Source organism: Trichechus manatus, unplaced genomic scaffold (assembly GCF_000243295.1).
Source record: "Trichechus manatus latirostris isolate Lorelei unplaced genomic scaffold, TriManLat1.0 scaffold00087, whole genome shotgun sequence".
Lineage (NCBI taxonomy): Eukaryota > Metazoa > Chordata > Mammalia > Sirenia > Trichechidae > Trichechus > Trichechus manatus.
The window spans coordinates 6,682,274-6,706,298 of NW_004444023.1; the positions used below are offsets into that span (position 1 = coordinate 6,682,274).

General features: G+C 50.8%; 2 protein-coding genes across 2 annotated transcripts in view; one reads left to right on the forward strand and one right to left on the reverse strand.

Moving 5' to 3' along the window:
- SPACA6 (sperm acrosome associated 6) overlaps positions 1 to 12,252 on the forward strand; it is a 12,943-nt gene extending 691 nt beyond the window's left edge. Inside the window, exons 2-8 of the mRNA XM_012557051.1 lie at positions 408 to 485; positions 9,766 to 9,834; positions 10,371 to 10,394; positions 10,943 to 11,020; positions 11,222 to 11,328; positions 11,805 to 11,961; positions 12,038 to 12,252. Coding sequence (XP_012412505.1) covers positions 408 to 485; positions 9,766 to 9,834; positions 10,371 to 10,394; positions 10,943 to 11,020; positions 11,222 to 11,328; positions 11,805 to 11,961; positions 12,038 to 12,252 — 728 coding nt within the window. The remainder of the gene's footprint in view (positions 1 to 407; positions 486 to 9,765; positions 9,835 to 10,370; positions 10,395 to 10,942; positions 11,021 to 11,221; positions 11,329 to 11,804; positions 11,962 to 12,037) is intronic.
- Positions 12,253 to 17,846: 5,594 nt separating this feature from the next.
- Positions 17,847 to 24,025, reverse strand: HAS1 (hyaluronan synthase 1). The gene is made up of 4 exons (XM_004381725.3): positions 23,292 to 24,025; positions 21,787 to 22,012; positions 21,047 to 21,179; positions 17,847 to 18,619 (listed from the first exon to the last, which is right to left on the reverse strand). The coding sequence occupies exons 1-4, from the start codon at positions 23,970 to 23,972 to the stop codon at positions 17,944 to 17,946; spliced, it is 1,716 nt and encodes a 571-aa protein (XP_004381782.1). The 5' UTR covers positions 23,973 to 24,025; the 3' UTR covers positions 17,847 to 17,943.

Consider the following 24,025-nt stretch of genomic DNA (forward strand, 5'->3'; position numbering starts at 1 on the left):
ACCCAGAGAGAGGGGAGGACAGAGACCCAGAGAGAGGGGAGGACAGAGACCCAGAGAGAGGGGAGGACAGAGACCCAGAGAGAGGGGAGGACAGAAACCTAGAAAAAGAGGAATAGAGACTTAGAAAGAGGAGGACAGAAACCCAGAGAGAGGGGAGGACAGAGAACCGGAGAAAGGGCGACCCAGACACGGAGGGAGGGAGACAGAGAATCAGGAAGGATAGCAACCCAGAGACTTGGTGGGTAGAGACTCAGAGAGAAGGGGGATAGAGACTTACGGGGTGGGGGGACAGATTCAGAGGGAGAGAAAGATGATAGAGAGACAGAGAATGTCCATGTTAGGGACACAGGGTTGGGGGAAGCTGCTCCCCAAACTCCTGCCATCTGATGCCCCTCCCCCCACCCCAGACTACGATGAGAGAGGCCGCCTGCACGACATCTTTACCCAAATGACCCACTCCCTCCAGGAGACAGCTGCGGCCCAGAGTGAGTGGAGTGGGGGTGGCAGTAGGGAAGATGCAGGGTTGGGACCCCCAAGAAGTGGGTGTGTGCAGGGGCCCCCAAGGAACTCAGCAGTGATCTGGGAGGGGGTGATGCTAGCAAGCTGAGTGTCAGGGAGAAAGTGGTTCTCAGAGGGACGTGTAGAGACTGGCGAGGCTTTGGGTAGAGGGACAATGGCAAAATAGCCCAGAGTGGAGCCCAGCCCAGGGAGAAGACCCCCAGTTGGGATCAGCTGGGTCCCAGCCTCGCTGTGTGCCTCCCACTCTTCCTGGCTACAAAACTCTGGACCTGCCACTGCCCTTCTTTCGGCCTCAACTTGTCCACCTGTAAGGTGGAACAATCTCCTTGCCTCCCAGGATGACTGCGGAGCTCAGTGAGACACAGGGTCTCCCTGACCCTGGGGAAGATGAGACAGACCCTCAGGAAGGATGTCTTCCTCTAAAACAAACCAAACCCATTGCCGTTGGGTCATCTCCGACTCATAGTGACCTTATAGGGCAGAGTAGAACTCCCCTTAGGGTTTCCAAAGCTGTAATCTTTACGGAAGCAGACTGCCACATCTTTCTCCTGTTGAGCTGCTGGTGGGTTTGAATCACCGGCTTTTTTGTTACCAGCCAAGCGCTTAATTACTGCGCCACCAGGGCTCTTTTGTCTTCCTCTAGGATGAAAAAATCTATATACTTTTTACAGTTAGAATGCGATTCCACATTTTTAATGTGTGAGGGTATCAAATACCACAAAAACCAAACCCATTGCTGTCAAGTTGGTTCCAACTCATGGAGACCCAGTGTGTTACAGAGTAGAATTGTGCCATACCATTTCCTTGGCTGTAATCTTAATGGAGGAGTCCCGATGGCACAGTAGTTAAGAGCTCGGCTGCTAACCAAAGGGTCAGCAGTTCAAATCCACCAGCTGCTCCTTGGAAACCCTATAGGGCAGTTCCACTCTGTCTTATAGGGTCACTATAAGTTGTAATAGACTCAACGGCAACAGGTTAATCTTTATGGAAGCAGATCGCCAGGCCTTTCTTCCATGGCACTGCTGGGTGGGTTTGAACCTCCAACCTTTAGGTTAGCAGTGAAGTGTAAACTGTTTACACCACCTAGTAAAGTAGAGGGTCAGAGAAAAAGAGGAAGACCCTCAATGAGGTAGATTGACACAGTGCCTGCAAGAATGGGCTCAAGCATAACAATGATTGTGAGGATGGCGCACGACTGGGCAGTGTTTTGTTCTGTTGTATATGGGGTCGCTATGAGTTGTGATTGACTTGATGGCACCCGACAACAACAACAGAGACCTATAAGGTTATCGGGGGATCAGAAAACTAGGTAGGAGCACCTGAGAGTCACTCAGGTGGCAGTGATAAGAGACATGGGTGTGGCGGCCCTGGCAGGAAAGCACATGTAACAGCCTTGGGGTGTGACACGTGTGCAGCTCTGAAGAAATACACAGGCGTGTGGCCGGGTGGAGGGACCACAGGGCTGTGGGGCACATTCTTGGCCAAGGGGTAGTGTCAGCAGTAATCACACTTGCTCGCCATGGTCACAGGACACATGACCCCCCCCCCCGACCCCATGCCAGAGACTGGAGCTGCCAGAGAATGAGTGGAGTAGGAGGGAGGTCACGGAGTGCTGTTGTTCAGGATAAACCTGTCACCTCCTAGGACGGGATTCCAGGGCGTCTTTCTCTGTCCACAGGTCCCCGGGTGGTGCAAATGGTTAAGCCCTCAACTACGAACCGAAAACTTGGCAGTTCCAACCCGCCCATTTGGCACCTCAGAAGAAGGCCTGGCAGTCTGCTTCCAAAAGGTCATAACCATTGAAAACCCTGTGGAGCACAGTTCTACTTTGACACACATGGTGTCACCAGGAGTCGGAATCGACTCAGTGGCAACTTGTTTGGGTTTTTTTTTGTTTGTTTGTTTTCTGCACTGACAGTTACTCCCATCCCTGGATGGTGTAAATGGCTAAGTGCTTGGCTGCTAACCAAAAGTTGGAGGTTCAAGTTCACCCAGAGGTACCTCGGAAGAAAGGCCTGGCGACCTGCTTCAACAAAATCAGCCATTGAAAACCCTGTGGAGCACAGGTCTCCTCTGACACACGTGGGGTCACCATGAGTCAGTATCGACTTGATGGCGACTGGTTTGGGTTTTTGTTTTTTTTTTTTTGAGGGGGAGTGGTTTCTGCATTGGTGGTTACTTCCGTTCCTGAGTGGTGCAAATAGTTAATGCACTCAGCTGCTAACCAAAATGTTGGACGTCCCAGTTTACCCAGGTGCACCTTGGAAGAAAGGCCTGGCGATCTGCTTCCACAAAATCAGCCACTGAAAACCTTACGGAGCACAGTTCTACTCTGACACACATGGGGGCACCATGAGTTGGGGTGATGCAATGGCAACTTGTTTGGTTTGGTTTTTTCTACATTGGCAGTTACTCCTTTTGCTTCATGCTGTTGTCCACCCAGCTTTTGGACAAAGACCCCCAAAGATGAGGACATTCCTGCCCATCCAGGCTGAGTTTGGAGGGACATATGGGGGTGCCCAGGGGGGGAAGGCAGCATGGAGACAACCCCAGCTGCGGAGCCCCCTCTCCAAAGGGAGACCTGAGGACGTGAGAACTGGAAAAGGGAGTTTCAGGGCTCCAGGAAATGCCCTTTCTCCCCACTCAGGCTGTCTTTTCACAGAAGGCTTTGAAAAGAGGAGGAACAGGTCCAGATGAAGTGCAGAAGCCCACTCTAGGGGGCATGTGTGTGGCATACTGGAGGGGAGAGACTGGAGGCTGGGAGGCCAGGGAGGAGGCTGGGGTGAGGGTCCAGGTGAGAGAGGATGAGGCCTGAGCAGAGCTGGGGCTGTGAACGTGGACAAGAGGGGACGGGGGCAGGAGACCTGGGGACAAGAGGGGCAGGGCATAGCTAGGTGGGCAGTTCAACTATCCTTGAGAAGAGGAGCTGGAGAGAAAGAGTAGGAGTGGGGGCAGATGGTGAGCTAGGCTAGGACACAGTGACTGAGGGGCCCGGGGGACATCGAGGAGGCAGCTAAATAACAAGGGTCGGGTTCGGCAGAAAGGTCAGGGAGACTTGAGACTCTGGAAAGCCAGGGGAGGGCTTCTGCATTGGCAGCTACTTCCATTCCTGGGTGGTGCAAACAGTTAACGCACTCGACTGCTAACTGAAAGGTTGGTGGTTCAAGCCCACCCAGAGGTGCCTCAGAAGAAAGTTTTGGCAATCTACTTCTGGAAAAGAAAAAAAAAAAAGATCAGCCACTGAAAACCCTATGAAGCCCCGGAGAGCCAGGGGAGGGCTGTGAGCAGGGGAGGAGCAGGGGAGGGGCAGGGTCAGCTCTGGTCGTATAAAGAGCCGTCTGGGGCTGTGTGAAGGAGCCCTGGTGGTGCAGTGGTTAAGCGCTTAGCTGCTAACTGAAAGGTTGGCAGTTCGAATCTACCAGCAGCTGCGTGGGAGAAAAGACCTGGCGATCTGCTTCTGTAAAGACTGCAGTCTAGGAAACCCTATGGGGCAGTTCTACCCTGTCCTATGGGGTCACTATGAGTCGGAATCAACTCAACGGCACACAACGATAACAGGCCCTGTGGGGATGGACTGGAGGGAGAGACTGGAGGCCGGGAGAAGGCAAGTGCAATATGTCCAGCAAATATTTGTCAACTCTTCCACGCACTGCGCTGGGGACATGGCTGTGAACATAAGTGCAAGAGCCTGCACTCAGGTTTATTATATTCGGGGATGGGAGGAGACAGACAGGAAACATCCATAAAATATTACCGTACATCAGCTGGTGTTCCAGGCTGTGGAGGAAGACAGAGCAAGGAAAGGGAACAGGTGGTTAATGGGGTGATCATTTTTAATAAGTCGGTCAGGGGAGGTGCAAATGAAAAGTATGATTGAGCAAAGGCCTGAAAGAGGTGAAGGTGAGAGCTATGCAGATAATCTGGGGAAAGAAAGTTGTAGGCAGTGGAAAGAGCCGGTGCAAAGGCCCTGGGGCCAGCAGGGCTGGAATGGAGTCAGCAAGGGAGGTGATAGGAGATGAAGTCAGAGACAGAAAGGGGACGAATCCAGCAGGATGTAGGCCAGTGGTTCTCAAACCTCAGTGTGCCTCAGAACCTCCTGGGGAGCCTGTTAAAATGTAGATTGCTGGACCACAGTCCTGATTCTGACCATTAGGTCTGAGATAGAGTCCCTGGGTGGTGCAAACAGTTAAGTGCTCAACTGCTAGACAAAACGTTGGTGGTTCAACCCCACCCAGAGGCGCCTTGGAAGACAGGTCTGGCAATTTGCTTCCAGAAAGTCACAACCTTGACAACCCTATAGAGCAGTTCTACTCTGCACATGTGGGGTTGATTTCACAACTCGATGACAGCTAGCAACAGGTTTGGGAGAATTTGTATGTCTAACAAGTTCCCAAGTGATGCTGACGCTGATGCTGCTAGTCCAGGAACGTACTTTGAGAATGGCTGTTGTAGGCCATCATAAAGACTTCGGCTATTGCCCTTGAGTGGGATAGGGGAGCCGTTGGAGGGTTTTGCACAGAGGAGGGATGGGATCTGACTTAGGTTTTAGCAAGATCCCTGTGGCAGCCACTTGGGGCCAGGGCAGAAGCAAGACTATTGAAGGTATCCAGGAGAGAGATGTTGGGTGGTGGCTTGGAGCAGTCGCAGTGATCCAGGCAGGTCAAGATGGGTCTAAGCTGAGGAGGTGGGGCATGAGGATAGAGGAGGAAGATCAAGGATGTGACTATGTGCCTAGCCAGCCCTGTACATGGCAGAGGCTGTGTCTGCCAGGCAGAGAGTTACTTATATTCATTCTTCTTTAAGCCCCTCATATGAGCCTGGTGAAACCAAAACCAAACCCACTGAGTCAACTCCAACTCAGTGGCAACCCCACGTGTTGCAGAGTTTTCATGGCTGTAGTCTTTATGGAAGCAAATTGCCAAGCCTTTCTTCCTCGGCACCACTGTGTGTGGTGCACTTTTATAGCCACATTTTTACAGACGGAGAAGTTGGGGCTCAACTGTATAGGAAGGGTAGACCCAGGAGACATGCCGGAGATAGACTGGAGCAGGCGTATGTGGGATGTGCAGGGTGGGAAGAAGGAGGATGGCACCCAAGTTTCTCCCCACTGAAGGACCAGAGAGATGGACAAGGCTGACGTAACATTTCCCCTCAATGGTCGCAGGTGATACTGTCTGTGTCTATGAACCATGGAGTAGAGGAGAGGGTGTAGAGAGGAGGGCAGTGTACAATAATGATTTAAAGTGTGCCAGCTCTGGAGCCTGGCCACCTGGCTTGAACTCTGTGACCTTGGACAACTTCCCTAGCCTCTCTGTGCCTCAGTCTCCCCCTACCCATTGCCACGAGTTGATTCTGACTCATAGCAACCCCATAGGACAGAGTAGAACTGCCCTGTAGGGCTTCCAAGGCTGTAAATCTTTATGGAAGCAAACTGCCACATCTTTCTCCCACAGAGCAGCTGGTGGGTTCAAACCACCGAACTTTCAGTTAGCAGCTGAGTGTTTGACCGCTTTGCCACCAGGTCTCTTTTATCCAAACCAGGGGATGGTAATAATAATAGCTGACCTCCCACAACATTTGTTGTGTGGTAGACACAGTTCTAAGCCCCTCCAGGCATTATTTCATCTAGTCATGAAAACAATTTTATGAGGCATGGCCAAGCACTTTTATGTTGCATGGCATTTAATCCTCACCTCCACCCCAACCCTAGAAGGTAGGTACTTTATTGCCCCCATTATATGAATGAGATTAAGGAAGATTAAGTCACTTGACCAAGGTCAAATATGGAGAAGGACTTGTGATTGATGTCTAAGTGAGACAGGTGTGTTTACACCTGGAAGAGCCAAGACTCAAACCCAGATGATCAGAACCAGAGTTGGAGCACAATCGATATGCACCTCTTTTTGGGAGAATTTTACAATGTCCACCGGCCCCACCCCACCATGATGCACGAGATATAACCCATGTCCCTTGGAACATTTCATTCCATTCCTACTCCCACAGTGCACTAGATACATAAACCATCCCCTTCCCTCCATGGCTCACTGAGTCTATCCGACACTCTCCCTTCCCTGGAGTCACTTGGTTTGGCCCATCCGTGAGATGACTCCTCTGACATCCTGATGTTATCTCATTTGAGCCCCCACTCTGACCACATCCGCCTGACCATCCTTCATCTTCAGACCACACTCCTGTTCTGGGGCCCTGGAGAGACCTCTGAGACTCGACCTCTTGACTCCTCATTTTGAACCTTCTTCCTGGCCTCAATATCCCCTTTCTCCAGCTTATTACCCCATCATCATCACTTCAGCCACTCTTGCCAATATCCTCAAATCCCGCCCTTTTTGTATGGCTTTAAGTCACAGAGAAACCCCCACCGCACACCCCAATGGCTTAACCAAGCCAGAAGTTTATTTCTCTCATGAGAAATAAGTTCTGAGGTAGACATTCAGGGCTGGTATGGCAGCTCCATTTTCTTAGGGACCCAAACTCTTTCCAGCTTTCTATCGTAGGTGTAGTCTTTGTCCTTATGGTCCTATATGGCTGCTGGAGCTCCAGCTATCACAACCAAGTTTCAGGCAGCAGGATGGAGGAAGGGAGTAATAAGGTGGCACCACCTCCTTTTTAAGGCTACTTTGTATAACTCACATGTGACACTTCCACTTAAATCTCAGTGTCCAAAACTTGGTCACATGACCACACCTAACTGCAAGGAAGCCTGAGAAATGTAATCTTTTAGTTGGGTGGCACTGTTCCCACAGAAATGCAGTGTTCTGTTATTAAAGGGAAAAAGAGATATTGGAACCTTGACACCAGAAGAACTAGATGGTGCCCAGCTACCACTACCAGATATTCTGATCAGGGAGACAATAGATGGATCCTGATAGAAAGAGAGAAAACTGGAACAGAACTTCAAATCCTCAAAGAATCCAGACTTAGTGGACGCATTGACACTGGAAGAATCCTAGAGATACTCTTTAAACATTGAAACAAAACTATCCCTAGAAGTCATCTTTTAACTAAATAGCTGGGTAGATCAAAAAGTAAAGAATGTCACCCTTGAGTGCTGAGCTCTTTCAAAAAATTGTCGATAAGAGACCAAATGGACAACAGTTACTCTAAAACATAGATGAAAACTTCAGGGGGCAGTGAGACTAAGTTACTGTGAGTAAAACAACCAAAAGGGAAATAATGAGAATGTTGATACAATGTGAAGAATGTAACCAATGTCACTGAACGTTAGCTGTAGAAATTGTTGAATGGGAGTATGTTTTGCTGTGTATATTTCCACCAAAAATACAATAAAATAATTTTAAAAGAGAGAGGGAGATTGAAGGCTACTGGCAATCCCTGCCCCATTTGTTTTCCAAAACCACCTCTACCACTAGATCAATCCATATATCTACTTTCTCTGCAAAGCTTCCCTGGGAAAAAAATTCACAAAACTTTCTAGTTTGAAGGCTATTGCAATGGCCAAAATTCAAACGCCTACAAGAACAGGCAAGAAACATCAAAGAGTGAAGGCGGGCAGGGGGAGGGACGTAGAAATGAAGAGAGCGGGGCTATGGGGAAGTGGGTGTGTGCCGTGTGTGAGTGGGGTGGGCTGCTGTTCAGCTAACTGTTGCCTTGTGTAATATGATCTCCAAGTTATACTTCTCCCCATCTTTTTAAACCGAGAAGCCAAATATTTTATGTGACTTTCCCAAATTTTATATGTTGGCAACCGGCTCGTATGTTTATTTTTTAAACACTTTTCAGGCCAAATATAACATGTCCAAGGGATGGATTTGGGCCATAGGCCACTAGTTACAGCTCCAGTTCCAGCTGGATCCTGGAATTCATTCTACACATATTTATTTATTCAAAGATTGGGCCCCTCTCCTGGATTCTGGGGACATAGCACTAAAGAAGGACACATTCACTTACAGTCTAGCACAAAACCATAAACCAAACCCACTGCTGTTGAGCCAATTCCAACTCATAGCGACTCTGTAGGACAGAGTAGAACTGTCCCACAGGGTTTCCAAGGCTGTAATCTTTACGGAAGCAGACTGCCACATCTTTCTCCCATGGAGCAGCTGGTGGGTTAGAATCACTGACCTTTTGGTTAGCAGCTGAGTACTTAACCACTACAGCTGCCACCAGGGCTCCTACGGTCTAGCACAAGAGGCAAACCAATCACCGTACGTATGTTGTTGTAAGTTGCTGTCAAGTCAGCTCTGACTCCTGGTAACCTCATATATAATGGAATGAACCGTTGCCTGGTCCCGCACCACCTTCGTGATCGTTGGTATGTTTGAATCCACTGTTGTGGCTATTGTGTCAGTCCATCACATTGAGGGTTTCCCTCGCCTTCACGGACCCTCCACTTGACCAACCATGATGTCCTTCTCAGCAATCGGTCCCTTCTGATGTCACGTTCAAAGTAAGCAAGTTGAAGTCTTGGACAATATTCTGTAATCCACAGGGGTTTCATTGGCTAATTTTTGGAAGTAGATCACCAGGCCTGTTTTCCTAGTCTTAGTCCAGAAACCCTGCTGAAACCTGTCTACCATGGGTAACTCTGCTGGTATTTGAAAGACCAGTGCTATAGCTTCCGGCAGCACAGTAACACATAAGCCACCACAGTACAAAAAACAGACGGGTGGTGGACCATACATACAAGTGTATGTAGTTACAAGCTGGGGAGAGCTATGAGTGAAACAAATGGGGCACTATATGAGATAAAAACAGAGGGAGCAAGATTAGATCTGTGGTGAGGGAGACCCTCTGTGGAGGTGACACTTGAGGTAAGACATGAAGGACGAGTAGGAGTAGGGGGAAGGGTGTGCTAGGAACAGAAGCCAGCATGGGCAAAGCGTGGTAGGGAACATGGTTCCTTTTGCATTAGGGGAAATGAAAGGTGGGTAGTATGGATGAAACACAGAGAGGGCAGGGGAACTACGCCAGATCACATATGGCCTAGTAGGCCTTGGTGAGGAATTTGATCTTTATCCTCCCCTTCCCAGCAACAAGATAATGCAGAAGAGGGGGTCCATCCGAGAGAGACTCAAGAGGCAGGAGACCTGGGGACTTAGCCTTGGAGGTAGACAGGGTGGGTGGAGATGTGGACAGCATTGGATGTGGTATATAGGAGAGACGTAGCGGTGGAGAGAAGGGGCAAGGGCACGGTGACAGCGGGCCCTGTCCAGCTACACGGGTCATCGGCGAAGGGACTTTACTACATGGACCCCCTCTATCCTGTAGATTCCTATGAGGAGGCTTTCCGTGCTGCCGCCGAGGCCATGAAGGAGGACATAGCACAGCTTAAAGAAGGTAAAAGTAGACTCCATCACCACATCTCCCTCTACGTGCAACACAGTTAGGGGACACATTCCTGAAATCCCAAATCCGCTTCTGGCCTAATCCCTGAGCCCTTCCCTTGGTGGACCAGTCCGGCCTGGACTGCTCAGGATCCGGCCCCGCCCCGTTGACGGAGGGTTTCCTCTCCAGCAGGGACCCCTTCGTGGGATGCTCCTGACCCAGACAGGCCCCAGTCCCTTCCTAATCTCTGTGTCTGGCCATGCGCATTCCGTGAAAAATATTAATAGCCTGGCCTCTAGTTAGTCTCTGTTCTCTGCAAGTGGAATACACACCTGTCTCTCCGAAATTCTCCAGGGCTGGCCCCGCCCCTTAGATGCAGAGAGCAGGCCTGGCCCTGCCCCTTAGGTGGAAAGCAGCAGGCCTGCCCCCACCCCCCACCCCGCCCCGGGAGGAATATTTCCGGCCCAGTAACATCTTCTAAGGGACCTTCAGGTAGGGTATCCCCTCCAGTAGCTTGCAGAGTAGTAACTCTTCCTCTCTCTCTGCAGCCCCGGACTGCATCCCTCCCTGCGGTGAGGATATAATTCAAAGCTCAGGATTGCGGGGGAAGGGAAGTGGTCGGGGCCAAAACCTGAGACTACGTGAGTGGGAGAGCATAGGTGTTAGATTCGGAGGAGGCAAAAAAAAAAAAAGCCCTGGAGAAAAGTAAGTAGACCAGCTATTGCTCAATAACCACCCAGAAGGTGGGTCTGAGAGCTCCAAAGAAAACACTAGGAATCCTAGAGGGTGCGAGAGATGAGAGCCCTCCAATGAGCGCAGGGAAGGCGGGGCCAAGACTCTAAGGGGTCAATAGAACCACCACCCCCCCAAAAAAAAAATGTTGCCGTCGAGTCGATTCCGACTCATAGCGATCCTAAAGGACAGAGTAGAACTGCCCCATAGGGTTTTCCAAGCAGCGGCTGGTGGATTCATACTGCCGACCTTTTGGTTAGCAGCCAAGCTCTTAACCACTACGCCACCAGGGCTCCCAGGGAGACTTAATACATCCTAAATCGGCCATAGGGACACGGGCTGGGGAAGATGGAGACATCCCTCCAGACCCAGCGTTCCCGCCCCATAGGGCGCCAGGAGGTCTCCAGGCGCTTCCGCTGCCGCGGGTGTTACTCTACCCTCTGCAATCTTCCTCTGGACTGCCCAGGTGAGGGGCGGGGTTTAGAGTGAGTGGACTGCCCAAGTGAAAGGAGGGGCCTGGAAAGACTGAGCTGCCAGATGGAGGGGTGGGGACTGGAAGTGACGAACTGGAGAAGCGAGACCTGAGCGAGGAAGGGGCAGGCTTGTGGTTCAGGGGCGGGACCAGGTGTGGGCAGGTCCGAAAGGGTGACCTGAACCCGGTCTTCAGTTCAGGACGTGAAGGTGATTCGGGGTGATCAGGCCATGTTCTTTTGCAACGTCAACTTCGAGCTTCCTAAGGAGATCACCTATTCCTGGAAGTTCGTAGGAGGAGGTGTGAGTCGGGGCGGGGCCAGCCTGAAGGGTTTAGGAGGCGCGTTACGCTTTAGAAGAAGATGGGGAGTCAGGACTCAAGGGGGTGGGACTTGGGGAGCCTAGTCTAGATACAGGCTTAGTGCAGGGGAGGGTTCCGGGATTTAGGAAAGGGGTCGAGGCCCATAATGCAGGGCAGGGATCAGGGGATGGATTATATGCAGGGTTTGGGAGTTAGGGGCAGCGCTTACGGCGGGAGACAAGTACAGGCTCCGGGGGCGGGGTCAAGGCATGGAGGAGGGGCTACGTATTAAGGATCGGCAAATAAAAACGGAGGGGTGGGGCCATGAGTCAAGTGGGCGTGGTCTGGTTCAGGGGCGGGGCCTTGGTTGAACTTTACGGTTTGACGAGTGCGGGTTGAGAATGCAGGACCTGAGCTCCAGCGGGCGGGCCCTGGCAGGCCTCGCGCCTCCCGCTGCCTTAGCCCAAGCGTCCCGTAGCTCCGGACTCAGGACCAGACCTACTTCCGAGAGCTGCCGGAGGCCCGAGGGAACGTGGCGCGGATCCGACCCGCGCAGCCCAAGCACCGCGGGACCTTCTCTTGCGAGATCGTGCACGAAGAGCGCCCCCTAGCGCGGCTCTACTTCTTTCTTAATGGTTCGGGCAGGGCGCGGCCGCGGGGGGCGGGGCTTAGCGGGGGCGGGCTCGTCCGGCTGACGTGCGCGCCCCTCAGTGACAGGCCCGCCCCCGCGCGGGGAGACCGAACTTCAGGTCTCCTTTCGGGAAGTGGTGCGCTGGGCGCCACGCGAGACGGAGATGATCGAGCCCTGGAGGCCGAGCCTGGGCGAGCTGCTGGCCTCCCCCGGGGCTCTGACACCGAGCAACCTGTGCCTGCTCGCGGCCTCCGCGGCCTTCCTGTCCGCGAGTCTGATCCTGTTCGGGTGGTAAGACCTCGGGACCCTCCAGTCCCAGCATCCGGCTCTCTCCTCCCTCAGACCCAGGAATCCAGGCCCCCAGCCCCCTCCTCCCTCAGACCCAGGAATCCAGGCCCCGCCCTCTCCTCTCAGACTGAGGATTCTGGGCCCCTAGCCCACTGCTCCCTCAGACCCTGGACTCCAGGCCCCCAGCCCCTCCTCTTTCAGTGCAGGGGTCTAGGCCCCCAGCTTTCCTCCCTCAGACTCAGGACTCTGGGCCCCCAGCCCCCTCCTCCCGCAGACCCAGGAGTCCAGGCTCCCATCCACCTTTGAGACTCAGGCATCCAGGCCCCCAGGGCCCAGATTTCTGATCCCCAACCCACCCCTCCCTCCACACACGCAAGCCTCGTTGTTTCCCCAGGATGTTCTTTAGATGGTACTTCAGCGGCAGCTAACAAAGGTATCTTCCTTCCTTGTCCCACTTTCATCCCTAAAATAAAGAGTATATTTTTCTGCTCCAATTTCTTTAGTCTTTGAAAGTGGTCGCTACTAACTCAGGTAGGAGGAGGGGACAGTATACCCCAAACACACTCAGGGGAATTATGGCCCCCATAATTATAATAATACCCACAGCTAGCACAGTGCTGTAGGGTCGCTATGAGTCGGAATTGACTGGACGGCAATGGGTTTATCACAGTGCAAGATCCCTGGCTGGTGCAAACAGTTTGCTTTTGGCTACTAACTGAAAGGTTGGCCTTTTGAACCTACCCAGTGGCACCATGGAAGAAAGGCCTGGCGATCTGCTTCGGTAATATTACAGCCAAGAAAACCCTGTGGAGCGCAGTTCTGCTCTCAAGCACATGGGGTCACCGTTGGTCACAATAGACTCAAGGGCACCAGGTTTGTTTGGTGTTTTTATATCATAGTGCAAAGCCCTGTGCTGAGGGTTTCAGGTGCAAGGCCAGACCCTCCTCATAGCCCCACAGCGAGATTTCTGACAGTCTCCTTGGCATTCCCTTCTGCAGAAGACACTCAAATAGAGTCCTTGATGCCCCCCAACCTCTTCTTTCCTGTTACAGATTGAATTGTGGCCCCTAAAAATATATATGCTTGGCTGCTAACCACAAGGTTGGTAGTTCAAACCCACCAGCCGCTCCACTGGGAAAAGATGTGACAGTCTGCTTCCGTAAAGATTATAGCCTTGGAAATGCTATGGGGGCAGTTCTGCTCTGTCCTATAGAGTAGCTATGAGTCGGAATCAACTTGATGGCATTGGGATACGTCAAGTTATATGATGATAAGGAACCCTGGTGATGCAATGGTTAAGCATTCAGCTGCTAACTGAAAGGTTGGCGGTTCGAACTCTGCAGGAGAAAGACATGGTGATCTGCTCCTGTGAAAGTTAACTCGTTGCCACCCTGATCAAAAAACTGTATCCTGAGTTGTTCCTGTTATTTCCAAGTTGATCCTTGTCTTAGTCATCTAGTGCTGCTATAATAGAAATACCACAAGTGAACAGGTTTAACAAAGATAAATTTATTTTCTCACAGTCAAGTAGGCTAGAGTCCAAATTCAGAGCGTCAGCTCCAAGGGAAGGCTTTCTCTCTCTGTCAGCTCTGGAGGAAGGTCCTTCTCATCAATCCTCTCCTGGACTAGGAGCTTCTCTTCACAGGAACCTCCGGTCCAAAGGATGCACTTTGCTCCTGGCACTACTTTCTTAATGGTGTAAGGTTCCCGCTCTCACTTTGCTTCCCTTTCCTTTTATCTCTTGCAAGATAAAAGGTGGTGCAGGCCACACCCCGGGGAAACTCCCTTTACGTTGGATCAGGGATGTGACCTTAGTAAGAGTGTTACAATCCCACTCTAATCCTCTTTAACATAAAATTATAATCGCAAAATGGAGGACAGCTACACAGTACTGGGAATCATGGCCTAACCAAGTTGACACGCATTTCGGGGGGACACAATTCAATCCATGACAGGTCCCCATGTCTCTCTGCTAGCTTCTCTTTTTTATATCTCAAAAGAGATTGGCTCAAGACACAATCCAATCTTATAAATTGAGTCCTGCCTCATTAACATAACTGCCAGTAATCCCATCTCATCAACATCACGGAGACAGGATTTACAGCACATAGGAAAATCACATCAGATGACAAAATAGTGGGCAATCACACAATACTGAGAATCAAGGCCTAGCAATACACATATTTTTGGGGGACACAGTTCAATTCATGACAGTCTTGAATTGTAACCTGTTACTTCCCTAATAAACCCCATAGTCATGAATACGGTCTGTGAGTTCTGTGCGAACATTGCAATAAATTATCGAACCCAGCAGAGAAATAGAGAGTGCTGTGAGAGGGATGGCTGGTGTCAGAATTGGTAAAAAGGGTTGGAGAGTGGAGTTATATTCGACCTCCACCTCATAGGAATCAGCTGTGGGCTGATGCTGATGATTCTCATCTCTCCCCCTGAAGTTAGATGAGGTCTGACACCACCACATTATACTATGTAATGAAATCCCTGATTGGCAATACATCAGTGTGCTGGGAGAGTGAAGCATCCTCACTCCATGTGGAGAAGACACGGAAGTTCCAAGTTTGGGGGCCCTCCCAGACCTTGCCCTATGTGTTGTCTTTATGCTGGTCCTGATCTGTATCCTTTATAATAAAACTGTAACCATACTACGTCACTGAATTATACATGTAGAGATTGTTGAACTGGTATATTTTCTGCTGTGTATATTCTCAACAACAACAAAAATAAATTAGAAAAAAACAAAAAAAGAAAACCCTATGGAGCAAAGTTCTACTCTGACACATATGGGGTAGCCATGAGTTGGAATCAACAACAACTGGTTTGGGTTTTTTGGTAGGTATGTGACTCCCCTCCTGTCCTGTTTTTTCTGAAAATATAAGAATAAAGTGTTCTAGGCCTTAGTGCCACCAAAAAACCAAACAGTAATCATAAATATGATGCTTTCCTGCATTTTGTGAGTTCTAGTGAATTAACAAAACTGAGGGGCTAATAAAACCAAAACCAAGCCCATTGCTGTTGATTCTGACTCATAGCAACCCCATAGGGTTTCCAAGGCTGTAAATCTTTACGGAAGCAGAATAACATCTTTCTCCCACGGAGCCGCTGTGGTTTGTTTGGTTAGCAGTTGAACGCTCTAACCACTGTGCAACCAGGGCTCCTTGAGGGGCTGATCAAACCAAATAACCAAACCGGTTGCAGTTAAGTCGATTCCGACTCATAGTGACCCTACAGGGCAGAGTAGAACCGCCTCACAGGGTTTCTAAAGAGCGGCGGGTAGAGTCGAACTGCCGACCTTTTGGTTAGCAGCCAAGCTCTTAATCACTGCACCACCAGGGCTCCTGAGGGGCTAATAGGTACCCACAAATTTGTAACCAGTTTGTCAGAAGTGCAGGTGTCCTAAGGGGAAAGTTGCTGTCGAGTTGACTCCGACTCTTGGCAACCCCACATGTGCCAGAGTAGAACTGTGCTCCATAGGGTTTTCAATGCCTTATTTTTCAGAAGTAGATTGTCAGATCTCTATTCCAAGGTGCCTCTGGGTGGACTTTAACCTCCAGCCTTTCAGTTAGCGGCGGAGCATGTTAACGGTTGGCACCACCCAGGGACTCTGAGGAGTCAGTGGTGTAAATGTTGGCAGTAGTAGAGTCAGAACCTGTCTAACTTCAAGGGGGATAATGAGAATTGCCGTCAGCACAAAGCTGATCCTTGTGAGGTGGAGGTCAGACGTACCTCCACTCTCCGACCTTTTCACCAGTTCTGACACCAGCCGTCCCTTCCACAGCACACTCCGCTGCTTTGCTGGGTTCAATGATCCATTGCAATGGCCATATATAGAACTCACAAACTGTACTTAACAGTTAAGTGGTTTATTAAGGAAGTAACAGGGTACAACTCCGGATCAGGATCAGAAGCATGGAACCCTCTAATTTGTAGCTAGCAGATCAGAATTGTGGGTGACCTGGGAACGCCCAGACTTGCAGCTGGTGTCTGAAATCTTGGGTAGATTTAGCAGTCCGGAGGAGTTTACCCTTTACCCATGAAGTCTGACCTAGCTCGGAGAAGTTAGGGGAAGAACTGCATATTGCAAGATGTTCCAGGCAAAGGAAACAGAAGGGGCAAAGGCCCTGTGGCAGGCGGGTGCCTGGTATGTGGGAGGAGTAGCCAAGAGGCTAGTGTAGCTAGAGCAAGGCTTTAGGAAATGAGTGGGCCATGAGGTAGGAGAGGACCTGGGACCAGATCGTGCAGGCCTTTGGCCACTGTCTTATTTATCTAGCACTGCTATAACAGAAATACCACAAGTGGGTGGCTTTGATAAACAGAAATTTATTTTCTTAAAGGCTAGAAGTCTGAATTCAGTACTCTGGCTCTAGGGGAAAGCTTTCTCTCTCTTGGCTCCAGGGGAAGGTCCTTGTCTTTTTTCAGCTTCTGTTTCCTGGTTCCTTGGCCATCCCCATTTGGCTTGGCATCTATCTTCCCCCATTCTCTGCTTGCTTTATCTTCTCTTTTATCTTTCAAACACACCCTACACTAATACTGCCACATTAACATAACAAAGAAAACCCTTCCCAAATGGGATTATAACTACAGGTATAGGGATTAGGATTCACAACACATATTTTGGGAAGGACACAATTCAATCCATAATGGCCACTGGCCACCATAAGGGCTGTGGATTTTCCTCTGCATGAGATGAGAGTCATGGGAGGGTTTTGAGCCAAGGAGAGTCATAATCTAATTTACATTTCTGCAGGTCCCTCTGGCAACTGTGTGGATTACAGACTGTAGGGGGGCAAGGGTGGAAGCAGGGACCACTGTTACTTAGGTAGGTGCTGCAGTAATCTAGGCCCGTGATAGTGGTTTTAATCCAGGCAAGAGATACAGCTTGGGGACAAAGGTGGTGACAGAGGAGGTGAGGAGCAGTGGTTCTCGATCTGTTCTGAAGGTAGAACCAGTGGGATTTGCAGGTAGATCAAGTATTAGTTTCCTAAGGCTGCTATAACAAAGTACCATACCCAGCCCCCTTGGTTCTCAAAAAAAGGAAAAAGACAAGTCTCAGAATAAAATAAAAAAAATTCTTTATTATATCCTAATCACACAGTACAAATGAAGATTAAATAAGAACAGGGAAAAAGTGGGGGGGGGCCTTTTCTCCCTGCCCCTAAAAAACCTACACCCTGATCAATAAATACCCGTCCCCAGGGACCCTGAAGTCCCAGCCCCAACATAGTCTCGGCTGGGGAGGCTTGGGTCGACGCCCCTCATTTTTCTAGACTGTAATCTTTACAGAAGGAGCCCTGGTGGCACAGTGGTTAAGTGCTCAGCTGCTAACCAAAAGGTCAGTGGTTTGAACCCACTAGCGGCTCCACACAAGAAAGATGTGGCAGTCTGCTTCGGTAAAGATTACAGTCTTGGAAACTCTACTGGGGCAGTTCTACTCTGTCCTATAGAGTCACTATGAGTTGGGGTAGACTGGAGGGCAGCGGGGTAACGGAATCTTTACCAGAGCAGACTGCCAGGTCTTTCTCCCTGGGTGGGTTGAACTGCCGACTTTTCAGAGTGCTTAACCTTTGCACCACCAGGGCTCCTCAGTCATTTCACAGAGGTGGGAAACTAAAGCCCAGCAAGTCCATGTCCCCCTCAGCCCCGCAGGTCTCCTCCTGCCTCCCCTTAAGACCCTTGCTCGGATTTACACCTGGACACGGTAGCCCCCTGCCCGCCGCCGGCAAAGCCTCCGCACGCCCACCCAGTACAGTGTCAACATGACCACCCAGTACCCCACGTAGGCGCTGGCCCCGGCGGCCAGATGGTAGGCCTCCGCAGCCCGGGATGGGCCACTCCAGTCAGCCGTGGCCTCTTGGACCACACTGCGCACCAGGCCCCCAAGCAGCAGCAAAGCCCACAGGGCCAGTGGCAGCACAGGGACGTAGTTGGCGGCCAGCTTGCGGCGGCCTGAGGTGCCCCAGCCACTCTGGTTCATGGTGGCCAGCGCCAGGAACTTGGCCGGCAGGAGGCCGCACATGTAGAGGGGCGCATAGAGCGAGAGCAGCACCATGCGCAGGCAGCCCCGCAGCCAGGCCGCGAAGGCCGCCTTGGCCAGTGCCACGCCCTGCACGCACAGCAGCACCCACAGCAGAGCCCACGGGCGGCCGGCGTAGAAAAGCCGCAGCACCGTGGCTGCCACGAAGAAGGGGAAGAGGCCTGAGACCACCGCCTCGTAGGTCATCCACGCATGATGCCGGTGCCACCACAGTGCGTTGTACAGCCACTCGCGGAAGTAGGACTTGGACCAGCGCGTCTGCTGACTGAGCCAGCGCAGGAAGGACGAGGGTGTCTCTGAGTAGCAGCGGGAGCGGGAGGTGTACCTGGAAGGGTGGGGAAGGGGCGGCCTCAGAACGGCTTTCTTTGGGGCCTGGAGAGGATTCTGGAGCCAGAAATGACACTGTGGGATCTGGGCTAGTTTCTTCATCTCTCTGGCCTTCAGTTTTTCTTATATGTAAAATGGGGTCAATAATGGTTCCTATGAGGAGCCCTGGTGGCGCACTGGTTAAGCACTTGGCTGCTAACGGAAAGGTCGGCAGTTCGAACCCACCAGCTGCTCAGTAGGAGAAAGATGTGGCAGTCTGCTTCCTTAAAGATTTACAGCCTTGGAAACCCTATTGGGCAGTTCTACTCTGTCCTACACGGTGGCTATGGGGTTGCTATGAGTCGGAATCCACTTGACAGCAGTGGGTTTGGTTTTTTTATATAGTACTTGCTCAATAAATGCTACCTACTACTACTGTTTTTACTATGACTAATGCTATTGCTATTACTAAGATTATTACTATTACTAGCACTCTTACTAATACTATCACTAATCTATTACTAATACCACTGTGATAACTCTTATTGGCAGCTTCATGATGAGGAACTAGACAGGCACGGTTCCTGCCTAGTGTAGTTCATGTGGTAGAACTTCTCAAGGGGACCATCAGGCTCCCTTCCTGTGGCCATGGCAGACATTACTAATCAATCCCTGCAGATTTCCAGCCAAGCCACTCAAGGCCAGAATTCCTTTTACAGAAAGCCATTGGGTGGTCACCAGCAGTCAGTTTGTTAGGAGAGGTCACACTAGTCTTTCCCCACAGGCATTAATTGATAGTGTCCAGTCCCTTTCCCATCTGTCACTCCAGAGGCCTGCATGTCCATTCTCCTAGTCCTGCTCAGAATCCAACCCATTTTCATAAATTCTGTTGCTCCTATAAGGTCCCTGGGTAGCGCAAATAGTTTGCACTCAACTACTAACCTAAAGGTTGGGAGTTGGAACCCACCCAGTGGTGCCACAGAAGAAAGGCCTGGCGATCTGCTTCTGTAAAGATTACAGACAGCAGTTCTACTCTGTAAAACATGGGGTCACCATGAGTCGGAATCGACTCAACGGCAATGGGTTTGGTCTTTTTTATTTTTATTTTTTTGGTGGCTACTAGGCGGGTTTAAACCAAGCCCCTGAATGATGCAGTTGCATCCATCTTCAATGGACTCCTTGCTTCCACCCTTGCTGCCTGCAAGTTCTCAAAACAGCAGTCAACAGCAGCAACATATCACCCCTCTGCTCAAAACCCTCCCATGGCTCCCTCATCTCAATCCAAAGTCCTTAACGTTGCCTCCAAGCCTTATGTGAGCAGACTCCCTGTGAACCCTCTGTCCTCCTCTCCTCACTCCTCACACTCTCCCGCGTTGCTCGCTGCTCCAGCCCCCTCTCCTCACCTAGTCCTGACACCCTCTCAGACACCCTATTTATTATTTCATTCCCTACCCTGAAACTTCCTACCCACCCCCTTCCGGGCTCTATTTATCTCATATTGTTGTTGTTGTTAGTTGCTATGGAGTGGATTCCGACTCATGGCGACGCCATATGCACAGGGTAGAACTCTGCTCCATAGTGTTTTCAAGGCTGTGACCTTTTGGAAGCAGATCACCAGGCCTGTCTTCTGAAATATCTCAATGGGTTATCTCCATAGCATGTATGATTATCTAACACACTATATATTTTACTTATTTGTTCTGTCTAAATATAAGCATGAATTTAATCCTCACAATATCCCTATCAGGTTGGGACCATTATTGACCCCATTTTACATATAAGAAAACTGAGGTACATAGGGGTTAAGAAACTACTACAGTCTCAGGGCTTAAAACGTTGTAGGCACTTAATGAATGTTTGTCGAGTGAATGAATGCATGGGTGTCCCTTGGTATATTCCAAGTCCTCTCAGAGCAGACCAGTCATCTTGCTGGGTCTCACTTTGTAGAACTCACTCTTCTCTGAACTTCACTTTGTCTGGCTCATATGCCCCAAAGCGTCACTGAACCACATCACATCTCCCTGAAGCCTTTATTAGAGTGTAGGGGCTCCCCTCCCCTCTCACTTGATTCTTTCTCATTCATTCTCTCACTAGTCAGATCTCACGCTATGCATATATTTCTCGCCCTCCCCACCTCCCTTGGAATAATCCTGTGCCGACTTGGTCTCCATGGTAGAATCTACTCGCTCCATCTCATGTTGTATTTTCTAGGTGGAATTCCCCAACTTCGCCTTGCCTCATTTGGTAGAGCCCATTGGGTCACATGATTCAATGCAAATGCCACCCCGTCCCTTATGGTATCTTCCACTCTCCCCTAACGTCTCACTTGGTAGAGACCATTGTCCCAGGAGTTACTGTGGGTTTGGAGAACTCCCAACATGCACACATTCCCTGGGGTACTATCTGCCCCAAGAACACACCTGACCACCCGGTCCCCTCAGCTTACTTGGTGGCGTAGCCCATGCTGAGCATTCTGTTGGTGAGGTGCCGATCATCTCCAAAGGTGCAGTGGGTGCCCAGGAACTTCTGGTTATACCAGGCCTCGAGGAACTGCTGCAGGAGGTTGTTCCTGTACAGGCCTGGGTGGGGACAAAGAGTGCAGGAGCATCAGCCTCTGCTGTCTCACCAACACCGTCTCCATTCCTGTCTCCAATCCCAACCCCATCTCCAGCCCCATCCCTCACCATCTCAATCCCCTACCCAGCGCTATGTCCAACCAAAGCCCCAGTCCTGTTCCCAATCCCAAGTCCATTCTCAACCCATCCTTATTTCAAACCTGCCCCAACCCAGCCCCTGACTCCACACCTATTCAGATTCCAAATCCACCCCATCCCCATCCCCAATCCCATATCCATTCTCAGCCCCATCCCCAACCTGCCCTCATCTAAAACTACATCTCCAACCTCAAACCCGGCCCCAACCGTGTCCTTGACCCCAACACTCTCACATCCCTTTCCCCAAACCCTTCCTCAACCCCATCTCCAACCCTCATCCATATCCTTTCTCCGACCCCATCCCCAACACTAGCCCCAGTCTAAATACCATCTCCACCTCCATTTTCCAATCTTATCCCCATCCCAGTTCCTGCCCCAGCCCCATCTCTGTCCCCAGTCTCAGTCACATCCCCTGCTCCCCTTCTCCCTCTCCACTCCAACCATGACCCTCCCAAGTCCTGCCCCTGCTCACCTAGAGGGCCACTGATGCAGGACACACAGTGGAAGTAGCTCTGACAAGCCCGCTCCACATTGAAGGCCACCCAGTACCGCAGGCTGCTTAGGAAGCTGACCCAGGAGTCCAGAGGGTTAAGAATCCGCACATCCCCTCCAACAGCCCCTACACGGGGGTCCTCATCCAGCACTCGCACCAGTTCCAGCAGTGCCATAGGGTCCAGCCTTGTGTCCGAGTCACAGACCTGTACCGCCAGAGGGGCCAGGATCAGACCAGACCCCTACTGTGTGGGCCTGGTTCTTGGGGGGAGGGCACCGGTGGTGGGGAGCAGCTGGGACCCTGAATTTTTAAATCATTTTCAACATCTAATCACATCTTAAAATGATCCCCTAGACCTACATCCTTGTATAATAGTGTCCCTTGAGTGAGAACTGTAACTGGCTTCTAACCAATAGAATATGGCAAAAGTGACAGCATATAACTCCGACGATTACATTACCTTATATGAAAAAAGTGAAGAGATTTTGCAGATGTGATTAAGGTCCCTAACCTGTTAATTTAAATTAATAAAAATGGAGATTATCCTGGGTGGGCCTGAACTAAACAGGTGAGCCCTTTAAAAGAGTTTCTAGAAGTCAGAGACTCTTTCTCTTTCTGGCCTTGAAGAAGCAAGCTACCAGGAGTTCCTTGGCTGCAAGAAAATGAATTCTGCCAACAAACACATGAGCTTGGAAGAGGACCCCTAAGCCAGCTCTAGCAAACACCTTGGTTGCAGCCTGGTAAGACTCTAAACAGAGAACCCAGCTAAGCTGTGCCCAGACTCCTAACCCAGGGAAACGATGAGATAATAAACATGTGTTGTTTCAAGCTGCCAAATTTATGTTAATTTGTTACACAGCAATAAAAAACAAATATATTGCATTAATGAATGAATCTCACCATTGAATAGATGAATGAATAAATGACTATTGAATAGATGGATAGATAGATGGATGAATGAATGACCAAAATAATCTCTACATTGAATGAATAATGAAAGGAAGGGATGAAGGAACACATGAATCTCTGCATCGCATGGATGAATGAGTGAAGGATCTCTACGTTCAATGATGAATGAACGAACAAATGAATCTCTGTATTGAGTGGATGGATGAGTGCGTGGGTGGAAGGATGAATGAATGAGTGAAGGAAAGAGTCTACATTGGCTGGTTGAAAAGTGAATGAATGAATCTCTGCAATGAATGGACCATGGATGGATGGGTGGATGGGTGAATGGATAGGTGGGTGGATGGATGGATGGATGGATGGATGGATGAGTAAAGGAAATAATCTACAATGAATAGAGGACTGAATATATGAATGAATCTCTATACTGAATGGATGAATGAGTCAAGGAAATAATCTCTGCATTGGATAAATGAATGAATGAAGAAAGGAAGGAAAGAATCTCTACATACAATTTAAGACCCCAGGGAAGATGGAATGTTAGGGTCAGGGGTGGGGCAGGGGCGCCCTCCACTCACCTGCACGTAGTCCACCGAGTCTCCCAGAGCTTTGAAGGCCGTGTACATGACCTCGCGCTTGCCGCCCCAGCGCTGGGCCACGCACACGCACCTGCGCGTCCTCACCAGCGCCTCCACCGCCAGTCGCCCAGGGTCCTCGGCTTCCACCTCGCGGTAGGCTCCCGGCGCACCCGCTGCCGCCGGCTCCCAGGGTTGGTGGTAGTTGCCGTCCCACACATAGGTGGCGGGATCCTCGTCGGCGAAGACCTCGCGGAACATGTTGACCATGTAGAGGTCCTCGGCATGATTGCCGTCCACCACCATGAGGACGCGCAGCCGCGCGCGCGGGTACTGCAGGGCGCGCGCGGACACCAGGCACTGGCGCAGGTACGCGGGATCCTCCTGGTACGCCGAGATGGTCAGCGCCACGCTGCGCGCCTGGGCCGCGTCTAAGGGTCCCCGCGCGGCCGCCCGCCGCGCCGCTGCCGCCACCCGCCGGTGCTCCAGGTAGGCAAAGACGCTCTGCGCCACCAGGTGCGCAGAGAGGAAGGCCCCGTAGAGGCCGAAGGCCAGCAGGCCATAGCGATCGGATGCCAAGGGCACGCCAGCAGCGTAGGCCCAGGTTATGAGGCCCAGGATGAGCAGGGCGAAGGTGATGGTGAGCACCCGCCTGGCCAAGCCAGAATAGCGGCGGGCTGCCATGGTGGGCTTGGTCGTGTCCTGCTGGGAGCGGAAAGAGGGGAAAAGAATGGGGA

Bases quoted from the DNA above. Each gene is read 5' to 3' on its own strand.
- HAS1 (XM_004381725.3), bottom strand. From the start codon at position 23,972: ATGGCAGCCCGCCGCTATTCTGGCTTGGCCAGGCGGGTGCTCACCATC. The intron at 21,180-21,786 runs GTGAGCAGGGGC...GTCCCCACCCAG, and splicing joins CTGCATCAGTGGCCCTCTAG to GCCTGTACAGGAACAACCTC. The intron at 18,620-21,046 runs GTAAGCTGAGGG...CCACCCTTCCAG, and splicing joins AGCATGGGCTACGCCACCAA to GTACACCTCCCGCTCCCGCT.